This window comes from Melospiza melodia, chromosome 7, assembly GCF_035770615.1.
Source record: "Melospiza melodia melodia isolate bMelMel2 chromosome 7, bMelMel2.pri, whole genome shotgun sequence".
NCBI classification, from domain to species: domain Eukaryota; kingdom Metazoa; phylum Chordata; class Aves; order Passeriformes; family Passerellidae; genus Melospiza; species Melospiza melodia.
In genome coordinates, this window is record NC_086200.1 from 31,600,218 (window position 1) to 31,618,629 (window position 18,412).

Consider the following 18,412-nt stretch of genomic DNA (forward strand, 5'->3'; position numbering starts at 1 on the left):
CTGCAGCAGCCCCCAGAGCCCCGGGGGTGACAGTGGGGTGGCAGCGGGGGGACAAGGGGACCCCCTGCTCCCCCTGTGCCCGGAGCAGCGGCACTGCCTCTGAGCAACTGCAGAGGAGGGGAGGGCGCGGCTATAAATAGCGGCGGGCTCCCCGCGGGTGTTTTATTTATTCTCCTCTCGCTAATTCCTGCCCGGGCATCGCTGCGGGGTGAGGCACGAATCCGGGGGGAGCCGGGCTGGTGGCACCGCGGGGACAGCAGGGTGACTCCCGCTTGCGGTGCTCGGGGTTGCGGGTTCAGCGCGATGACCCCGCCCGGGGTCACCGGGGCTCCCCGCCAGCCGCCACCGCGGCCCGGGGCTGGCCGGGGGCACCAAGTGCGTCAGACCTCCGGCTGCTCCCCCCGTCCATCCCCAAAAATCCGCCGCGTGGTCCCGGTTTCTGCGGCCGCCGCCAAGTCCTGGCCATATGTCCCAGGCCGGGAGCAGCTGGCGGTGCCCGCGGGAGCCCCCGGCCCCCGCTGCCCCCCCGCCGGCGAGGGGCGGGCCGGGGGCGGCACCGCCGCTGCCCTCCGAGGGCAGGGCAGGGGGGCTCACTGTGCTTTGGAGGGGCACGGAACCGGCTGAGAGGAAGCAGGACGAGGCCACGCGGCTCCCCTAAAAGCAGCGAGAGGGCTCAGCCGTGCCACCGGGGGACCCCCGGCGGTGGTAACACCCTAACCCCCAGGTCTCCCCGTTTTCCCCTCCCCGGCACAGCGGGGTGGGAGCACAGGGGAAGTGCCCGGCCTGGAGAGGTTTCCCCCACGCAGGATCGGGCCCGGTGCCACCCGTGGGGCGTCCGTGTGTCCCCCACAGCTCAGGGGGAGGCACAGGAGGTGGCACACCCTCGGGGACACCCGAAGCTCCCCGGCCCCACCGCGACGCCGGGGAATCCCCACCTGGTGTCTTGGTCTCCCCGAGAAAATCCCTCTGCAGAGCCCCGCCGGGAGACCCGGGACCGCCGCTGCATCCAGGGGACACGGCCATAGCCCCCATGTCCTGAGGGTTGGCAGACACAGACGTGATCCCCCTCGCGACACCCCCAAACCAAGGGGGGACCCCATCCCCATCCCGCCCGCCTCGGGAGGGGACGCGCGGCAGGGGCCACTGTACCTGCTTGGGGCCCCGCGGGTGCGTGGGGCTGGGCTGGGGGGTCCCGGGGGGTGCAGCGGGGGGGATCCGGGCTTCCCACGCCCCCCGTTGGCCGCCACCGCGCCGGCGTCCCCAGACAAAGCCGTCGCACCGGGTTCTCCCTGCGCCTCCCCCACGCGCTCGGCTCAGCCAAAGGACAAAGCCGCTCCGCCTGGCTGCCCCCGCCGGGCCACCGCCGACCTCCGCTCGGGGCCACCCGCGGGGGACACAGCCGTGCCCGCCGCCCCTGGCACCTCCACAAAGCCCTCGGCGACGGGGGGGTCTCCCAAAACCAGCCCACGCCCTTGTGGAGCCCTGTGTCCCCGCTGCAGGGCGGGGGTCCCCACCCTGAGGAGGGAGTCCCCCCCAGCGCAGGGTCCCCAGCGGCGGACCAAGGTCACCGGGAAGGTCGCGAGGGGCAGGAAGGCCCCCATGTGTCCCCACGGTCCCCGCCTCAAAGGCTGCGCCCCGCACGTCGAAGCCGCAAGGGCCACGCGGTGCCCGAACCCGCCCGGAGCCCCCGGTTCCCCCCGGGCTCGGCTGCGGCCCCGGGGCCCGCCGGCTCTGGTGGCTGCGGGACGTGCCACCCCGGTGTCACAGCTGTGCTTGTGGCGCTGGGTCCCCCTGCTTTTTGTGGCTGCTGAGCCAGGGGTCACCCCACTGCGCCATCGCTGTCACTCCCCTGTGCCATCAGTGCCACCCCACTGTGCCACCCCAGCAGCTGGCGGCCAAAACCGAGGGAGCTCCGAGTGCCACCAAGCCCTTAGCCGTGCTCAGGCCTTTGGTGACAGCAGCCACATTGTCCCCAAGGACGGGGATCCCCAACTCCCCTGACTCCATGAGCCGGGGGTGCCCCGAGCAGCCGAACCCCGCAGGGAGGGGAGTCCCTGATGTCCCCACACCATAAACAGCGCAGGGAGGGCGTCCCCAATGTCCCCATACCACAACAGCCCCCAAGCAGGACATCCCTGCTGTCCCCACACCCACACGGAGGGCGTCCCTGATGTTCCCACAGCCGTCCCCTCCCAAGGCTGGATATCCCCATTGTCCCCACACCCGCAGAGAGGGCGTCCCCACTGTCCCCACACACAACAACACCCCCCAGACAGGACATCCCCGCTGTCCCCACCCTCGTCACCACCCAGGCAGGACATCCCCGCTGTCCCCGCACCCTACACCGGGGAACGCCACGCTCGGGGTCCCCGCCGCTACCACCCCCGGAGTGTCCCCCCCGCCGCTGCCACCCCTGGGGTGTTCCCCCGCCGCTGCCACCCCCGCGCCGGCTCACTTGCCACGGCCCCGTGCTACGGGGAGCGTCGGGGGGCCCCGGAGGGCGGCGGGCGCTGTCGGCTCTCAGCTCGGAGGAGCAACACTGGCGACAGCGGCAGCGTGCGGGGGGGGGGTGTCGAGGGCTTCCCCGCCCCACGCCCCCGCGTCCCCCCCGGCAGGGCAGTGACCTTGAGGCCGCGGCGCTGGCGGTGGGTGGCAGCCCGCGATATTTTTAGCCGGCCACTGTCACTCCCAGAGCGTCCTCATTGTCACCGCCGGGGGCTCCTCCCGCGTCCCCCCTGCCCCAACTCCCCCCCACCGCCGCCGCACCGGAGGGGGCTGAGCAGGCCTCGGACACCCCGGAGCCTGGGAACACCGGGGAACCCCCGGGGAACCCCTCCGTGGTGCCCCCTCCCCTTGCCAACCCTCCCGGGCACCCCCCCGCCTCTGCGCCGGGGGCTTCCCGCGAGCGGGGGGATCCTCCCGAGCCAGGGGATTCCCGGGATTCCCGCAAGCCACAGGCTTCCCCAGCACCGGTAGCCGCCCCTGGAGCGGAGGGGCGGTGGGGGTCCCCACCCTCGCGGACCCCCCACAAATTCACCCACCTGCCGCCAACCCCCGGCCTCCGCTGCCCTCGGGCACTGCCGCCGCTGACCATGGCCCGGTGGCGGCGACACGTGCGGCGCCGAGCCCGGGATCCCAGCGGGTCCCGGTGGCACAACCAGGGGCCGGGGGCGAGCCTGGACAGCGGCTCCGCGGTGCCGCCGAGCCCCTCCCTGCCGCGCCGTGCCTCGGTTTCCCCAGCGCGCAGGCGGCGGCCGCGGGGGCTGCGGGCGGCGATGCGGCGCCGTTACGATGCCGCTCCACACGCGCAGCCGCGCGCACCCGCCCCGCCGCCTCTCGGGGCTTCCCGGGACTTCCCGGGGCCTCCCGGTTCTTCCCGGAGGCTCCGGGCCGCCGCTGCGGATAAATCCCGCCGCCTAACGGGGTCCCCTCCCCGCGCTCCGCCGCAGCCGCGGGGCCGGGGGCGATCGCCCACCCGCGGCTCCCCCCCCACACCGGTGACATCGGGGCGGCCCCCAGGTGGGGCTTTGTGCCTCCCGCTAAGGTGTCGGTGTCACCCCCGGGGATGCTGGCGGTGGGGAGGGGGCGTGGGGTGACCCCGGGTTGGGCGTGTCACACACGGGGTGGGGGGGAGGCTGGAGTGTCGCCCCCTTCCCGCAGCCCCTCCCGGTCCTTTGTCACACCACGGGGATTTGGGGACACGGGGGGAGTGGGGGGGTGAGCAGCGGGGCTGGCACGGCGGGTTCGGGGGACAGGGGCGGAGGTTTGCGGGGAACAAAGAACGGGGGGCGAGGAGCGGTGAGCATGGGGTCGTGTGCAAAGCACGGGGTCCCTGTCCCTGTGTCCCTGTCCCCTGTCCGTATGTCCCTGTCCCTGTTTGTATGTCCTTGTCCGTGTGCCCCTGTCCCTGTGTCCGTGTCCCCTGACTGTATGTCCCTGTCCCTGACCGTGAGTCACCTTTCCGTGTGTCCCTATCCCTCTGTTCGGTCCCACGCCCGCAATCCCCGCTCGGCGCCTGGGGGAGGGGATGCTGAAGGGGGGTCGTGCTGCAGAGGGCGGGACTCGGGCGGGAGAGGGCGGGGCCTCGGGGATAGGGGGAGGATGCCCGATACAGGGCGGGCGCTCGGTTTGGCGGGATGATGCCCGATTTGGGGCCGGGGGGGGTTCCCCCATGCCAGCCGATCCCGCTGTCCTCCCCCCCGCTCGTTGCCATGGCAATGTTCCGTCTCTCCCCCCCACCAAGTGATGGAAAAAGGGGGGAGGGGAGTCCCCGAGGGGGGAGGGACAGGGAATCCCCTCCCTACTCCGCCCCTCCCTGCAGCGGGGATCCCCCCCGTCCCCTCAGGAGCCGCTTTGCCGGGGGATGGCGCGGGTGGGATACCGGGACTGCGGGATACCGCACTGCGGGATTCCCCCAAATCCCACGGGAAATAGGGGATTCCCCACTAATCCCGCCCCTCCCCCCGCTGGGGGATTCCCCCCTTTAATGGGGACCCCCTGACATGGAGGGGCTCCCCCAAATCCCCTAAAGCCGGGGGGTACCCCGGAAATATTTTGGGGTCTCCTCAATTCCCCCTGATCCCATGGGGCTGATTTGGGGGGAGATGAGGGGACACTGGGAATGGGATTGGGAATATGATTGGGAAGGGGAAAGGGGAACAGGGAATGGGGATGGGAATGGGAACGGGGAACAGAGAATGGGAATGGGGCACAGAGATGGGAATGGGGAACAGAGAATGAGAACAGGAATGGGGATGGGAACAGGGAATGGGGAATTTAACAGCGAATGGGAGTGGGGAATGGGGATGGGAAAAGGAAGGGAATTGGGAAAGGGAATTCCCAGGGGACACCACTGGAATTCGGGAAGGGGAATTCCCAGAATGGAAACAGGTGGGGACACAGGGATACACTCCTGGGGGTTCCTCATTCCAGAAGCAGTGCGATGGGGGATTCCCCTCCTCAGCAACAACCTGGGGGGGGGGGGGGGGGTCCCAAAGGGAGAGAACCCCCCTCAGTCCAAGCAGGAATCCCACCCCCAGTTCAAGGGGGATCTTCCACATTTTCAGGGATAAAACTGAGCAAGGCAGAGAAAGTGTCCCCCCAAACCCTTCCCAAATTATTCCTTCCCCAATTTAGTCAGATTTTGGTTTTTTTTCTTTAAATTTTTAATTGAATTCAAACACACCAAACTCACACAAAGGGGGGGGGGGGTGGGGGTGTCACTCCTCCTTGGCTGGATTTGGGAATTCTGGGATGTGGGAACAGTGCCCAGCCCAGTGGGGGCAGTCCCAAAAAGAGGGAAAAGGATGAGCCTGGATGAATCCCATGGGATTTGGGGAAGTTGCATGGCACCTCCAGACCAATTCCTGGGAAGGAATTCCACTCCCAAAGGATGGGAATCCCTCCTCTGGGTGGACTTGGGGCCCAGTATTCCAGAGGACACTGGGAATGTCACCTGGAGTGCCTGTCCCCCCCAGGAAAGGCTTTTCCCACTCCTCCCTGAGGGATTTTCCCTCTTCCCAATGCTTCTGCCCCAGTCCCAAAGGAAATGGCACTAGGGATTTCAGGGATAGGCCCACCCCAAAGAAAATGGTCCCAATCCCAAAGGAAACAGGAGCAGGGATATCCCAATCCCAAAGGAAATGGGAGCAGGGATTTCAGGGATATCCCAATACCAAAGGAAATGGGAGCAGGAATTTCAGGGATATCCCAATCCAAAGGAAATGGGAACAGGGATTTCAAGGACATCCAAATCCCAAAGAAACAGGAGCAGGGATTTCAGGGATATCCCAATCCCAGAGAAACTGGAGCAGGGATTTCAGGGATATCCCAAAGGAAACAGGAGCAGGGATTTCATGGATATCCCAGGAGCAGGGGTTTCAGGGATACCCCAGTCCCAGAGGAAACAGGACCAGGGACACCCAGGGGAGATCCAGGGTCTAGAATCACTTCAGGTTCACACCCCAGGAGCATTTTCCATGTGACAACTCCAGAACTCCAAGGAGGGAATGCCAAGGGACACCTGAGAGCCATTGAGAGCCGCTTTTCCCAGGGAACTTCAGGAAGGAGAAGGTGGCATCAGTCCAACCTCGAGCTCGCCCCAAATCCACGGGTGGGGAGAGAGGGAGAAAAAAAACCCCAAAAGCCCGCGGGGGTAGAAGGGTCCTGGTGAGGATCCCAGTCCAGGGAGGCACAGGGCTATTGGTGGCTGTTGTAGGGTTTGTGGCGCTGGTTCAGGGGGTTCTCGGGGGACCTCATCCACTCCTTCTTGAGCAGCTGGCGCAGCTGGCTCAGCCGCATGTTGGGGTTGTCCCGCCGCAGGCGCGGCAGCTGCAGCTCCTCGAAGGCGGCAAAGGCGGCGCGAAGGCGGCGCTCAGGGTGGCGCTCCAGGGGCTGGGACACACTGGGGACATGAGGGACATGGTCACAGGGGGAATGGGGACAGGGCTGGGACACGCTGGGGACAGGGAGGGACATGGTCAGGAGGGGATGGGGCATGCAGGGGACAGGGAGGGACATAGTAACAGGGGGACAGGGACACACTGGGGACAGGGACGTGTCAGGAGGGGATGGCAACATGGGGGGACACGGTCATGCTGGTGGACAGGGAGGGACATGGTCTTGGGGAGACAGGGAGGGACAGGGACACGGTCAGGGGGGATGGGGACAGGGAAGGACAGGGACACGCTGGGGGACGGGGACACATCCCACGAGCCACAGGCTTGAGGAAGGGATGGGGACAGGGCTGAGACATGCCAGGGAACAGGGAGGGACATAGTCATGGGGGACAGGGACAGTGAGGGACAGGGACATGGTCAGGAGGGGATGGGGACAGGGAGAGGGATAGACACAAACCCAAAAAAATGGCCCTGATCCCAAAGGGAACGGCACCAGGGATAGCAGAGATGGCCCTGATCCCAAGGGGATGGGGACATGGAGGGACACAGTCCCAAGGACACAGGGACAGGCATGGAGCTGGTATTGAGGGAAACAGCCCCGATCCCAAAGGGAACGGCACCAGGGATGGCCCAATTCCAAACAAAATGGCCCCAGGGACAGCAGGGGCAGCTTCATCCCAAAGGAAGTGGCCCCAGTCCCAAAGAATTTCCTGTATTCCCCAATCCCACAGGAATCCCCCACGGATTTCAGGGACACCCCACCCCCACAGGATTTCCCGGATCCTCCAATCCCACAGGAACCCCCATCCCAACCCCTGCCTGGCCAGAATCCCAGGACACAGCACCCCCTCCTCAGCCATCCCAAATCCCAAATTTCCTGCCAGGATCCCAACTCCCAGGGACCACCTTTGGGGGGTGGTTCGGGGGGATCTGGCAGAGATTCGGGGTTGGGGCACACCTGAGGGCAGCGATGGCGTCCTCGATGCTGCGCGCCTCCACAGAGCCCTCCTCGGGCAGCCGCCGGTTCAGGTTCTCCTCCAGCGGCATCTCCAGGTGCGATTTCTCCTTCTCCCCTGCCAGGAAAACCGGGAATGCTAAGGAACTCCCTCGGGAAAAACGGATCATGCCTCTGGAAAACTCGTGAATTCCTTTAAAACCCCCCAGGGAAAGTCCATTCTCCCCTCTAAAAACCCTAATTTTTCCTCTAAAAAATTCAACTTTTCATCTGGAATTTTCCCCTCTAAAAAACTTCAATTTCTCCTCTGGAAATTTTTTTTTCCTTGGAAAACTCAATTTTTCCTAAAAAAAAAATCAAATCAGTTTTTCCTCTGCAAAAGGAAATGTAGGAATGGGAAATGTGGGAATGGGATAGACATGGACATGGAAAATCAAGAAGCCCAGGACCAGGAGTGTAAATCACAGAATTCTACAGAATTCCACATCCAGAAAAGAGCTTTGGGATCAAACACAACACCAAACCCCATCCCCAAAGCGCCACATCCAGGATTTCTTGGGGACAATTGCAGGGAACGGGAACCCCAAGCTTCCCTCGGCCATTCCCAAGGTGTCTCCTGGAGCAGCAGCAGCTCCCCAGCCCAGAATTACAGAGGCATTCCCAAACCTGCATCTGCGTTTTCCCTCTGCTGCTGCTCCTTGCGCACATTCTCCTCGATCTGGGCCCGGGTGATTTTCCCAGGATTTCCCTGCTTGGGGCTTTTCCCTTTGAGCTTGGAGTCCTCTTCCTCCAGCAGCCGCTGCAGCTCCTTGCGGCGCTCCAGCTGCTCCAGGCGCCGCTTCTCCCGCTCCTCCTGGGAGGGAACACGGATTTGTGGATGGATTGATGGATGGATCCATGGATGGACCCGTGGATGGATTCATGGATGGATCCATGGATTGATTCATGAATGGATTCATGGACGGATCAACGGAATGACCCATGGATTTGTGGATGCATCCATGGAGGGATTCATGGATGGATCCATGGAGGGATTCATGGAGGGATCCATGGAGGGATCTATGGATTAGTGAATGAATCCATGGATGGACCCACGGATTGACCCACGGATGGAGCAGCTCCAGCTGCTCCAGGTGCTGCTTCTCCCACTCCTCCTGGGAAGGACACACAGATCCACGGGGGTCACAGCCACCCCAGTAACCTCCTCCCTCTCTGGATTTCGGGATCCCCACCTTCCTCTGCTCCTTCCTCAGGACGTGTTTGTCCTCGTCCTTCCAGAGCTCATCCTCCAGCTCCTGCTGCCGCCGCGCCTCCGCCGCCGCCTTGGCCTCGGCCCTGCGGGCGCGCGCCGCCGCCGACTTGCTGTTCTCTCCCTGGAATTTCTTGGGCATCCCTCAAAACCTCTGGGAAACCAGGAAAAATCAGGGTTCTTCAAGGATCTAGGGTTGGATTTTTGGGGTTTTTTTTATGGGGTAAGCTGGGATTGAGGTTTGGGTTCAGGCAGAGTTGGGAGTTTGCACCCTTGCAAATGTGCAGGGATGGGGATTAAAAGTTCCCAAGGTTTCCTTCCCCAGTTTCCCTCAGGAATTCTCCAGCCCTTTCCCAGAAATTCTCCAGCCCCTTCCCAAAAATTCCCTAGCCCCTTCCCAATTTTCCTCAGGAATTCTCCAGCCCCTTCACAGATTTTAGGGATTTGGAGGGGGAAAAGTCCCCAAAACTGAGGAAAAGACTGGGATAGTCCCCCCAGATTTATCCCAACCTCAGATCGGGATACCCCTGGGACAAATTTCCCAGATTTCCTCCCGATCCTGACTGATCCCAAATCTGCTCCCTCCAGGCCAAACTCCAGCCTCCCAGCCCACGGAAAAAGCACCTGGAAGTCCAAAAAAACCCGAGCCAGGAAAACCCGGGATTGAGGTGCCTCTATCCCGGTCCAGGGGGATCCAGAGGAAGAGGAGAAACTCCTTTAATTAGGATAAGCAGCCCCAAAAACGGGCTGTGATTGTTATCCACGGTGGGAAAAGTCAAATCCAAGGAAAACAGGCGATTTCAAATCAACCAGACACGGGGGAAATCACAACTTGGGGAGCTCTAGGGCGGAATCTTTGATTTTAATGGCAGATAATTATTAATTAAATTAAACTGAAAATAAATGACTGCTCCATTCCCGAGGTTTGGGAATGGACTCAAGGCCTGGGATGGACTCATTCCTTTCTCCTGCCTAGAACATCCTCGGAGCCATTCTAATATTCTTTTTCCTGCATTTTCACACTCCCTAAAATCCTTTTTCGCGCTATCCGAGCCTGCCTAGGAGCGGCATCGGGGCAGGGCCTCACCTGAGGGGCGGCAAAAAGGAACCCCCGAGCCTGGCCCGCCCCCCCAGGCCTCCCTTCCCCGCCACCCCCGGCCGTGCCCGGTGTCCCCGGTGTCATCCCTTCCCCTCGCTCCCGGCCCGGGCCCGGCCCGGTCTCTCAGCCCCGCCCAGCCCCGAATCGGCCCCGCTCCTACCGGGCCCCGCCGCCAGGCCGTCGCGCGCTTTGTGCATCATCACGGCACGCCGTCGCCACCTCCCCCTACGGCAGGGGCAGGCAGGGCGCGCCGCCGCCATGTTTGTTAAGGTCAAGGCCGAGCATAGCTGCGTTGCGTCTTTGCGGAAGCGGCGGCGGAAGGAGCGGCGGGATGGGCAGAGAAGACCGATCAGGGCGGCGCGGTGTAAAAAATCCGTTGGGAACTCGCGCAACGCCCACCGGCGGCGGAGGCTGCGCCCGGTTCAAAGATGGCGGCGCCCAGAGTGGCACCTGAGGGTATGAGCGGGCCTTAAAAGGGCGGGGTCTCTGTCAGATAGGGTGGGCAGGGCTTAAAGGAGAGGGGCCCTTTGTCACCTGCAGGAGTCGGCATTGCCACCTTGGGGACGGGGCTTATCATGGTATGGCCATTGTCACCTAGATGGGCAGAGCTTGGCATGGTGTGGCCATGGTCACCTAGGTGGGTGGAGCTTGCAAGGTGTGGCCACTGTCCCCTCCGTGGGTGGAGCTTGGCAGGGTGTGGCCATTGTCCCCTGGGCTGGCTCCTGAAATCCGCATTGTGCAGGATGCCTCCCAGACCCAAGCTGGCATCAGTAGCAACTCGGGCTGTTTTGACAGTCCTGCAATCTGCCATCAGGAGCCGGGACTGGTGAGTTTTGTTTGCCAGGGAAAAGGGCCGGCCCTGATGTTCAGGGACCTGTGGCCCTATGAGAGTCTGTCTGAATTTTCCCTCATCTGCCTCACAATTGTCATTGGGGGACCACTGAAGACAAGACCCCCGCCCGTCTAAAATCTCTGGCTCTGAAGGAGAAGGTCACACGCCAAAGGCCCTGAGATCTGAAAGCAGTGTTAAGTTATTGTTTTCACAGGTGTTGCTTGCTGTATGCTACACTGAGCCCAATGAGAAGAAGGGGGACTGTGCCCTTTTTGCAACAATAGCCTTGGAAGCTGTTCCACCTCTCGGCCTGGCTGGACTTCTCCTGAGTTTCAGAGGGTCTCCCACAGAAGACCTTCACCTGTTTTACAACCACTGTGAAAGACAGACTGAGATGTAAGAAGCTTCTCCATCAAGGACTGAGACATGAAACCCCTATGTGAGAAGGCTCCTCTCTGCTCCTTCCAAGGACTGGGACTGAAACCCCAACCCGGAGGAAGTGTGTGTGGGAGGCAAGCTGACCAAACTGAGATGTTTGCCTGCAGCTTGTGACGGCTGGACCAAGAAAACAATGGCTCTCATTTACTGCTGAGAACATGGACTAACTGTTACATCTATTCCTTATTGTATCTGTCTCCTCCCCCCTCCTCAGAATTTTCAATAGAATTATCATAATAAAAATCTCTGAGTTAGCTAGAGATTTTGAGATCTCCCCAACGTAACAGGCAGATCCTCGACTGGACTGGACCAAAGGACTTCTACGCATCTATGTTTGGTAGCTATACCTGCCCTCCCCCCCCCGCCCCTTTTCTTCTCTCTTTCTCTGTCTTTTTCTCTCCCTTAATCTCTCTGTCACATTTTGCTGTGGTCATTCAATAAAGATGCATTTGTTTTGATTATTACTGCAAATCCCCTGTGCCTTGTTGGTTCTTTGCACCTGAGATCACCCCTACAAACCATCACATCATCCATTCACTGGGACGGATCGTAACAGGCTTGGAGTGGCCAGCTGGCTCCTGAAATTCCACAATACATACGATGCCTCCCAGACCCAAGCTGGCACCAGTGCCAAATCAAGGTACTTTGATAGCAGCAAGTGCTTCCTGTAAAATGCCATTAGGAACCTGGACTAAAAGTCCAGGAACCTGGACTTTTGTTTGCCAGGGAAAAGGGCCAGCAGTGGTGTTCAGGGGCCTGTGGCCCAGAGTGGCTGGCTGCATGCTGAAAATTGTGCATCACACCAGATGTCTCCCAGACTCAAGCTGCCACCACCGCAAAGTCAGGCTGCTTTGTGAGTCTTAAGCGCCTCCTGCAAACCTTTCCCAGCTGTCTCTTGTTGTTAAGGGTTTTGATTGAGGGAAAAATCTCTTTTTTTTCATTGCTGGAGGAATTTAAATTGAGGAGAACCCTTCTTTTCACAATATTTTTGGAGAATAAATTAAAGGGCATAATTGGTTTATTTGCCATTTTATCAGTTTCAGTGGAGCTAACTGCCCTGGTTTCTTATTTTTATGGGTTCACTTGAAGGAAGCTCTGTCTTTTTCAGCATTTTAAAGATTTAAACATTCATTTCCGGGCACTTCTTTCTGTGCCTTTGGGCCAGCTATCTCAGAGAAGGGTGAGCCTGTCATGTACTTAACCCTTATGCTGCCCAGAAGTTTGTTTTTTTTTTTTTTTTTTTTTTTTTCTTATTTTTGTTTCTAATGTAGACAGGCCTAATTAGGAGTCCTAAGGAGATTTAGCCTATGTACATCATTAGTATTCTCCTCCACCCTACTTAGTGATATACTACACAGTAATCACCAAGGAATAATTATGAAAGTTAACAGCAAATTACCCAATTTATCTAGCTATGCTACCCAAACACAAAATTGTATGTCTTACCAGTTTTCTGTTCTTTTGCTCTAAGTAGTCAATACAAAAAGAAAGCGCTGTTATTTTTATGAAGATCTTTCTTCTATAACAAGCCCTTTACTCCCCTTGAATCTGAGTCAGAGGAGCTAAACAGCTGCTGCTGCTCTGAGGGCTTTTATACCCGGTGGGATTCAACCCCTCCCTTTTCCTGGGTACCATGGGAATGAGAGGCGGGCACTATCAGGGGTATATTAACCCCAGCCTTGGCTGAGGGGCTTCATTCCCTCTCTGGGATGTGCTGGGGTAAGAGCTCTCCTCTCATTTCAGTGAAGAGGCTCTTTCAGCTTGTTTTCAGCAGGGGTTTCTGGACATCTAAAGCAACAGAGGCTTTGAAGATTCTGTGAAGAGAACACCATGGAATACAGGGAGTATTTAGGTTTATAGCTTTGGGTTTTGTGTTTGGGGGTGGTAAAGCACATTTGTCTTTTCTGGTTTAGTTCTTATTTTGTTTTGTATTTTTTTTTTTAGGAGGAGCACAGCTTCCAGAGACTCCAGGTTGTGTTAAGTATAACGCTTCTTTCAGCAGATTCATCGTGTCACAAGAGGGATCTGCCCAGTATCAAAGATGATATTTGAGATAGTGGCTTCAGGTGAGTTGAGGATTGTGATTAAGAGAGGGAGGGTGAGCAGGTATCCAGTTAGGAGTTTATTGTGGGCAAGGGGAGGTTTGAAGGCAGAGGGTTGGGAAAGGGTGTTTATTTGAAGACGCTCCCCAAGGTTTCAGAAGCCTAGCAGAGGCATTCCCATGTCTTACAGCATACAGTCATCCAGTGCACTCACAGCAATGCCATTCAACTTTGCCTTTCTCTAACCCAGGTGCCACTCCTAATGAAGGCCACAGCCTTGGAATCAGGATGAAGCTGGAGCCTGAAGACACCAGGCACACTCAGGAGAGGGCAAGTAGCTGCCTTGGTGGGATTTGGTCCACATAACTCTGAACTCATACATTGGTTTTGGTTTTCTTTATTGTAGCTGACCCCGAGGCTAACAGGCGATCAAGGGCCCTCTGAGGCAGACTCCTTTTAGGTGCAACATAGATTCACATCACTGATCGTCCAAAAGATAAGTTGGGGGCCATGGTTTGGAGATGGGATGATGGGAGAGTAGCAGATTGGGAGTTCTTGAGACAGATTTAAAAACTAGTGGAGGGAAAAGCAATCTTCTCCAAGGACCTCTTAGGACAGCTAAAGGGAGAGGCTCTACTTTTGATGGCAGCTTTCAGGCAGGCAGTGCAGAACAGTTCCGGTCTGCGTTGTGTTGTCCGGTGTGCCGCGTTACCTAGTGTGTCTTTGGGGTCCCTTTTGCCTTTTCCCCTCGAGGCCCTCACCACAAGCATGATGTGTCGTGTTTCTTGTCCCCCTGTTTGTCACGTTTTGTGTCACGGGTGTGTGCACACGTTTGTGCCGGAGCTGTTCTGCCCTGCCGCATGGCCTGCTGCAATAGGAAAAGTCCCAGAGACTTGATGTTTATGGGGTATTTCCAGACTCTAGATGATATTCCTAGATAGACACAAGATGTTTGGAGCTGTGAAGTTATCCTGCAGTCCTTTGACTTTTGTCCTCACTTTCAGATGCAGAGGATAAAATCCAGGGCAAAATCCATCCCCCCATCCTGGGGGAGGAGGTTCCCCTGAGCAGGTCAGTCACTGTTTGTCTCTGCAGGGGGAGTGTAAAGTGTGACTCTGTTACAGCACTGTTCTTTTTCTTTTTAGGAAGTAAAGCTGGATATCAGCAGTCAAGGTAAGATGGGCAAGGTTAGCATTGAGTAGCTTACAGAAGCAGTTGTTATTGCTCAAGTCTCACTTTCTGGTGCAACTCTAAGCATCTATTCCTGTTTCTGCACTTTAGGCAATCCACTCAGAGCATGCCAAGCCCCACTCACCCACTGGCCGATGCACCAGGTTTGCTGCTCTCCTGAGCCCTGCAGAAGTATCACAGCACTCTGTGATGAAGCCTCTGCCTTTTCTATTTAAAGGTGTCAACAGGGTGGCCTTCAGCAACGGCTGAGGAGTTGCGGTGAGTCAGGGAAGTAGGGAGGAGGAGCGAGGGTCCACTCAGGTTTCAGCAATGCCATATCACCTCCTCTCCTCTTATCCCAGGCCTACCCTGCGACAACGGTGTCAGCCTCTGAGTGAGGCCGAAGCATACGGCCCCAGGAGCTGGGCATTCTTAGGAGAATGGTGAGTAGCAGAATTGTTGGGTTTTGGCCAGTGTACTGCTGAGATCATGCATTGATATTTGGTTTTCTTTAATGTAGCTGGCTAAGAAACAACAGGAGGTAGTTGAACAACAGTGCCAGCAGGAACTTCCGAGATGTAGAGGCCACCATCTTTTTACATGACATGGACCTGCATCCTGAGATGTCTGAGAGATATGTAGAGGGCTAAGTCCCACAGAGGGGATGAAAGCAGGGTGCTGGTTTGGGAATTACTGGGAGGGGTTTCTGAGTCTGCTTTGGAGGTGGGGGGTGTTCGTGAAGTGGCCCCTTAGGCCCCATAAAAGCAAAGTCTCACTTTTGGTCACAGTGCTGGGGTGTGCAGCAGGGCAGAGCAGTCCCGCTGTGTCTCATGTCACTTGTCTTTTGTGTATTTTGTGTTGTTTGGGTATCTCATGTCTTTTACCTTAGGCCTTTGAGGGGCCTGTCAGAAACCCTGGCATCATTGTTAGCATCTGTGATCTCTGCATTCCTTGGCCTGGCACCAAGGCCATAGATGCGATTCTGATACCTGTCTGAGCTCCCCAGTCAAAAGTTCTCTCTTTGGAAGCATCCAGTCAGATGTCTTGTCAGGTCTTGTTCTGAGCTGTATGGATAATCATGCCCCACAATGACCCGTTATAGCAGATTAGGACTTGTAAGAATGTGAGGGTAGGTAGAGGCTTCTGACAGTAGGATTCCTAGGCATCCATCTTTGCAGTTCTTGGAAGAGATCATTCGGTTAACATCTTCTTCCTCCAGGGTTCTCTGAGCCTCATCAGCTCACCATCGGTCTCAGCTCGGTCATCTCCTTTTGCATTCTCTCAGTCCTTGCAGCCATTTTCCTTGCCAAGAGATTTCTCTCTGTGTCTTGGGCCCTTTGTTTGTCACGTCCTGTCCTGTGTCATGGGTGTCTGCACACATTTGGGACGGGGCTGCTCTGCCCTGCCGCACAGCCTGGTGCAATAGGGGAAGTCCTGGGGACTTGGAATTTGTAATGTGGGGTGTACTTGGACTCTAGATGGGATTTGTAGATGGACACATCATATCTGGAGCTCATCAGTTATCCTGCAACAGTGTGACTCTTGTCCTAACTTTTTTCAGATTCAGATGGATTAAATCTGTGCCAGAGAGCCCCATCCCAGGTGAGGGGATTGCCCCGAGCAGGTGAGGCCCCATTTGTCTCTGCAGCAGAAGTGTGTATGGTGACGTTGTTACAGCACTGTTCTTTGTCTTTCCTTTTAGGAAGTAAATCTGGATGCCAGCAGCCAAGGTGAACAGCGGAGAGAAGTGATTGTTATTGTTCAGCTCTCAAGCACAATAATTTTTCAGCAGATTCATCGTGTCACAAGAGGCATCTGCCCATTGTCAAGGATGATGTTTGAGATTGAGGCTTCAGGTGAGTTGAGGATTGGGAGTAGGAGAGGGAGGGTGATCAGGTATCCAGTTAGGCATTATTGTGGCCAGGGGGGTTTGCAGGTAGCAGGTTGAGAAAGGGTGTTTATTTGAGGCATCCCCCACACAAGGCTTCTCAGAAGCGTAGCAGAGGCATTCCCATGTCTTACAGCACACAAGGTGATCCACTGCACTCACAGCAATGCCATTTAACTTTGCCTTTCTCTTACCCAGGTGCCACCCCTAATAAAGGCCACAGCCTTGGAATCAGGATGAAGCTGGAGCCTGAAGGAGCCAGGCACGCTCAGGAAAGGGCAAGTAGCTGCCTTGCTGGGATTTGGCCCACATAACTCTGGACTCACACTTTGGTTTTGGTTTTCTTTATTGTAGCTAACCAGGAGGCTCACAGGCCATCACGGGGCCCTCCGAGGCAGAGTCATTTCAGGTGCAACGTGGATTCCCATCACCGATCATCCAAAAGATAAGTCGGGGGCCATGGCCTGGTGATGGGAGTGTAGCGGGTTGGGAGTTCTTGGGACGGGTTTAAAAATGAGCAGAGGGGAAAGCAATCTTCTGCAAGGGCCTCTTAGGACAGCTAAAGGGAGAGGCTCTACTTTTGATGGCAGCTTTCAGTCGGGCAGTGCAGAACAGCTCTTGTCTGTGTTGTGTTGTCCAGTGTACTGTGTTCCCTAGTGTGTCTTTGGGGTCCCTTTTGCCTTCTCCCCTCGAGGCCCTCGCCATAAGCGTGATGTGTCGTGTTTCATGTCCCCCTGTTTGTCACGTTCTGTGTCACGGGTGTCTGCATGCATTTGTGCTGGAGCTGTTCTGCCCTGCCGCATGGCCTGCTGCAATAGGACAAGCCTTGGGGAGTTGAAATTTGTGATGTGGGCTGTACTTGGGCTCTAGATGATATTCCTAGATTGACAAAAGGTGTTTGCAGCTTGTGAGTTACCCTGGTGGTGTTTGACATATGTTCTAACTTTCAGGTGCAGATGCATTCCATGTGTGGCAGAGGGTCAGGGTTAGGAGGTGCCGGGCCTTCTTAGGAGCGCGGTGAGTAGCAGAGTGGTGGGGTTTTGGCTGATGCGGTGCCAAGATCAGGCCCTGATGTTTGGTTCTCTTTAATCTAGCTGTCTGAGAGACCCCAGCCCGGTGCCAGCAGGACCTTCCCAGGTGACAAGGTGGCCTTTCTTTGCACCAGAGACCAGCTTCCCCAGATGTCTGAGAGATAAGCAGAGGGCTGCAACCCACAGAGGGGGTGAATGTGGGGTGCTGGGTCAGGACTCCCCGAGTTGGGGGTCTGAGTTGGCTCTGGCAATGAGGTTAGCCAAGATGTTGCTCCTTAGGCCCCATAAAAGCAAAGTCTCCCTTTTGATCGCAGTGCTGAGGTGCGCAGCAGGGCAGAGCAGTCCTGGTGTGTCACTTGTCTTTTGTGTGTTGTCTGGATATCTCATGTCTCTTATCTTAGCCCTGTGAGGGGCCTCTTAGAAACCTTTCCTAGCATCGTTGATCTCAGTGTTCCTCGCCCTGGCACCCATGCCGTAGAACTTTTGGCCTGGTGTGAGCTGTGAGGATGATGGGGGCTCGGAGCAGCCCAGGTGAGAGTGTGAGGATGATGAGGGGCTCGGAGCAGCCCAGGTGTGAGTGTGAGGATGATGAGGGGCTCGGAGCAGCCCAGGTGTGAGTGTGAGGATGATGAGGGGCTCGGAGCAGCCCAGGTGTGAGTGTGAGGATGATGAGGGGCTCGGAGCAGCCCAGGTGTGAGTGTGAGGATGATGGGGGCTCGGAGCAGCCCAGGTGTGAGTGTGAGGATGATGGGGGCTCGGAGCAGCCCAGGTGTGAGTGTGAGGATGATGAGGGGCCGGCTCCTGCCGGGGCGAGGCTGTTTTAGGGGGAGGCTTTGCCTCAGCTCCCTTTTGCATGGAGCTGCTGAGTGGAGGGGTTTATGGGGCGCTCCCGGCGCTGTCTCATGGAAGGACTACGAGAGCTTCTCACAGGGTCGGGGGGAACACCTGGAGCCGCGCTTGGATACGTGGAGCATCGCTTAAAGGAGGCGCCGAGGGACGAATCTTTGTGCCCAGGAGCAGCAGCCGAACAGGTGAGCCCGTGTGGGTTTGGAGCGGGGAACTTTTGTCCTTCCCCTTTCCAATTTCATCTTGCCAGTCCCTCCCCGGATCCCCAGGAACAAAAATGGAGCTTATGAAGACAAAAGGGATTAAGGAGGAGGAAGCAGCTACTCTTCTATTATTGTCTGTATTTGAACTGAGGGGATCCCTCTTGACTTGTGGTTTTAAGGGTGTTGATTGCAGGAAAAGCTGCCTTTTCCAGGCTTTTAGGGGTATCCCAGGGGTGACAGGGAATCCCTGTGTTCTATTTT

General features: G+C 57.5%; 3 protein-coding genes and 1 long non-coding RNA gene across 5 annotated transcripts in view; 3 read left to right on the forward strand and 1 right to left on the reverse strand.

Annotated features, from left to right (window-relative positions):
- Window positions 1–303: 303 nt before the first annotated feature.
- On the forward strand, window positions 304–4,434 carry LOC134420443 (basic proline-rich protein-like). The gene is made up of 5 exons (XM_063160615.1): window positions 304–543; window positions 1,206–1,785; window positions 2,273–2,645; window positions 2,693–3,519; window positions 4,346–4,434. The coding sequence occupies exons 1-5, from the start codon at window positions 304–306 to the stop codon at window positions 4,432–4,434; spliced, it is 2,109 nt and encodes a 702-aa protein (XP_063016685.1).
- A 728-nt stretch (window positions 4,435–5,162) lies between these two features.
- CCDC124 (coiled-coil domain containing 124) lies at window positions 5,163–9,951 on the reverse strand. 2 transcript variants are annotated; one of them, XM_063161270.1, is made up of 5 exons: window positions 9,862–9,951; window positions 8,586–8,756; window positions 8,020–8,206; window positions 7,357–7,471; window positions 5,163–6,403 (listed from the first exon to the last, which is right to left on the reverse strand). In XM_063161270.1, exons 2-5 carry the CDS (start codon window positions 8,742–8,744, stop codon window positions 6,199–6,201), a joined length of 666 nt encoding a protein of 221 aa, XP_063017340.1. In that variant the 5' UTR covers window positions 8,745–8,756; window positions 9,862–9,951; the 3' UTR covers window positions 5,163–6,198. The 2 variants fall into 2 exon arrangements, with proteins under 2 accessions (XP_063017340.1, XP_063017339.1); XM_063161269.1 differs by lacking the exon at window positions 9,862–9,951 and adding an exon at window positions 9,227–9,729.
- A 4,065-nt stretch (window positions 9,952–14,016) lies between these two features.
- LOC134420583 (uncharacterized) lies at window positions 14,017–14,323 on the forward strand. Its single transcript, XR_010028393.1, has 3 exons — window positions 14,017–14,084; window positions 14,159–14,186; window positions 14,295–14,323. It is a non-coding gene; the product is annotated as an uncharacterized LOC134420583 (long non-coding RNA).
- A 2,142-nt stretch (window positions 14,324–16,465) lies between these two features.
- Window positions 16,466–18,412, forward strand: part of LOC134420860 (GTPase-activating Rap/Ran-GAP domain-like protein 3) — a 62,039-nt gene continuing 60,092 nt past the window's right edge. Inside the window, exons 1-3 of the transcript XR_010028440.1 lie at window positions 16,466–17,088; window positions 17,166–17,871; window positions 18,033–18,133. The gene's annotated coding sequence lies outside the window, so the exon portion shown is untranslated. The remainder of the gene's footprint in view (window positions 17,089–17,165; window positions 17,872–18,032; window positions 18,134–18,412) is intronic.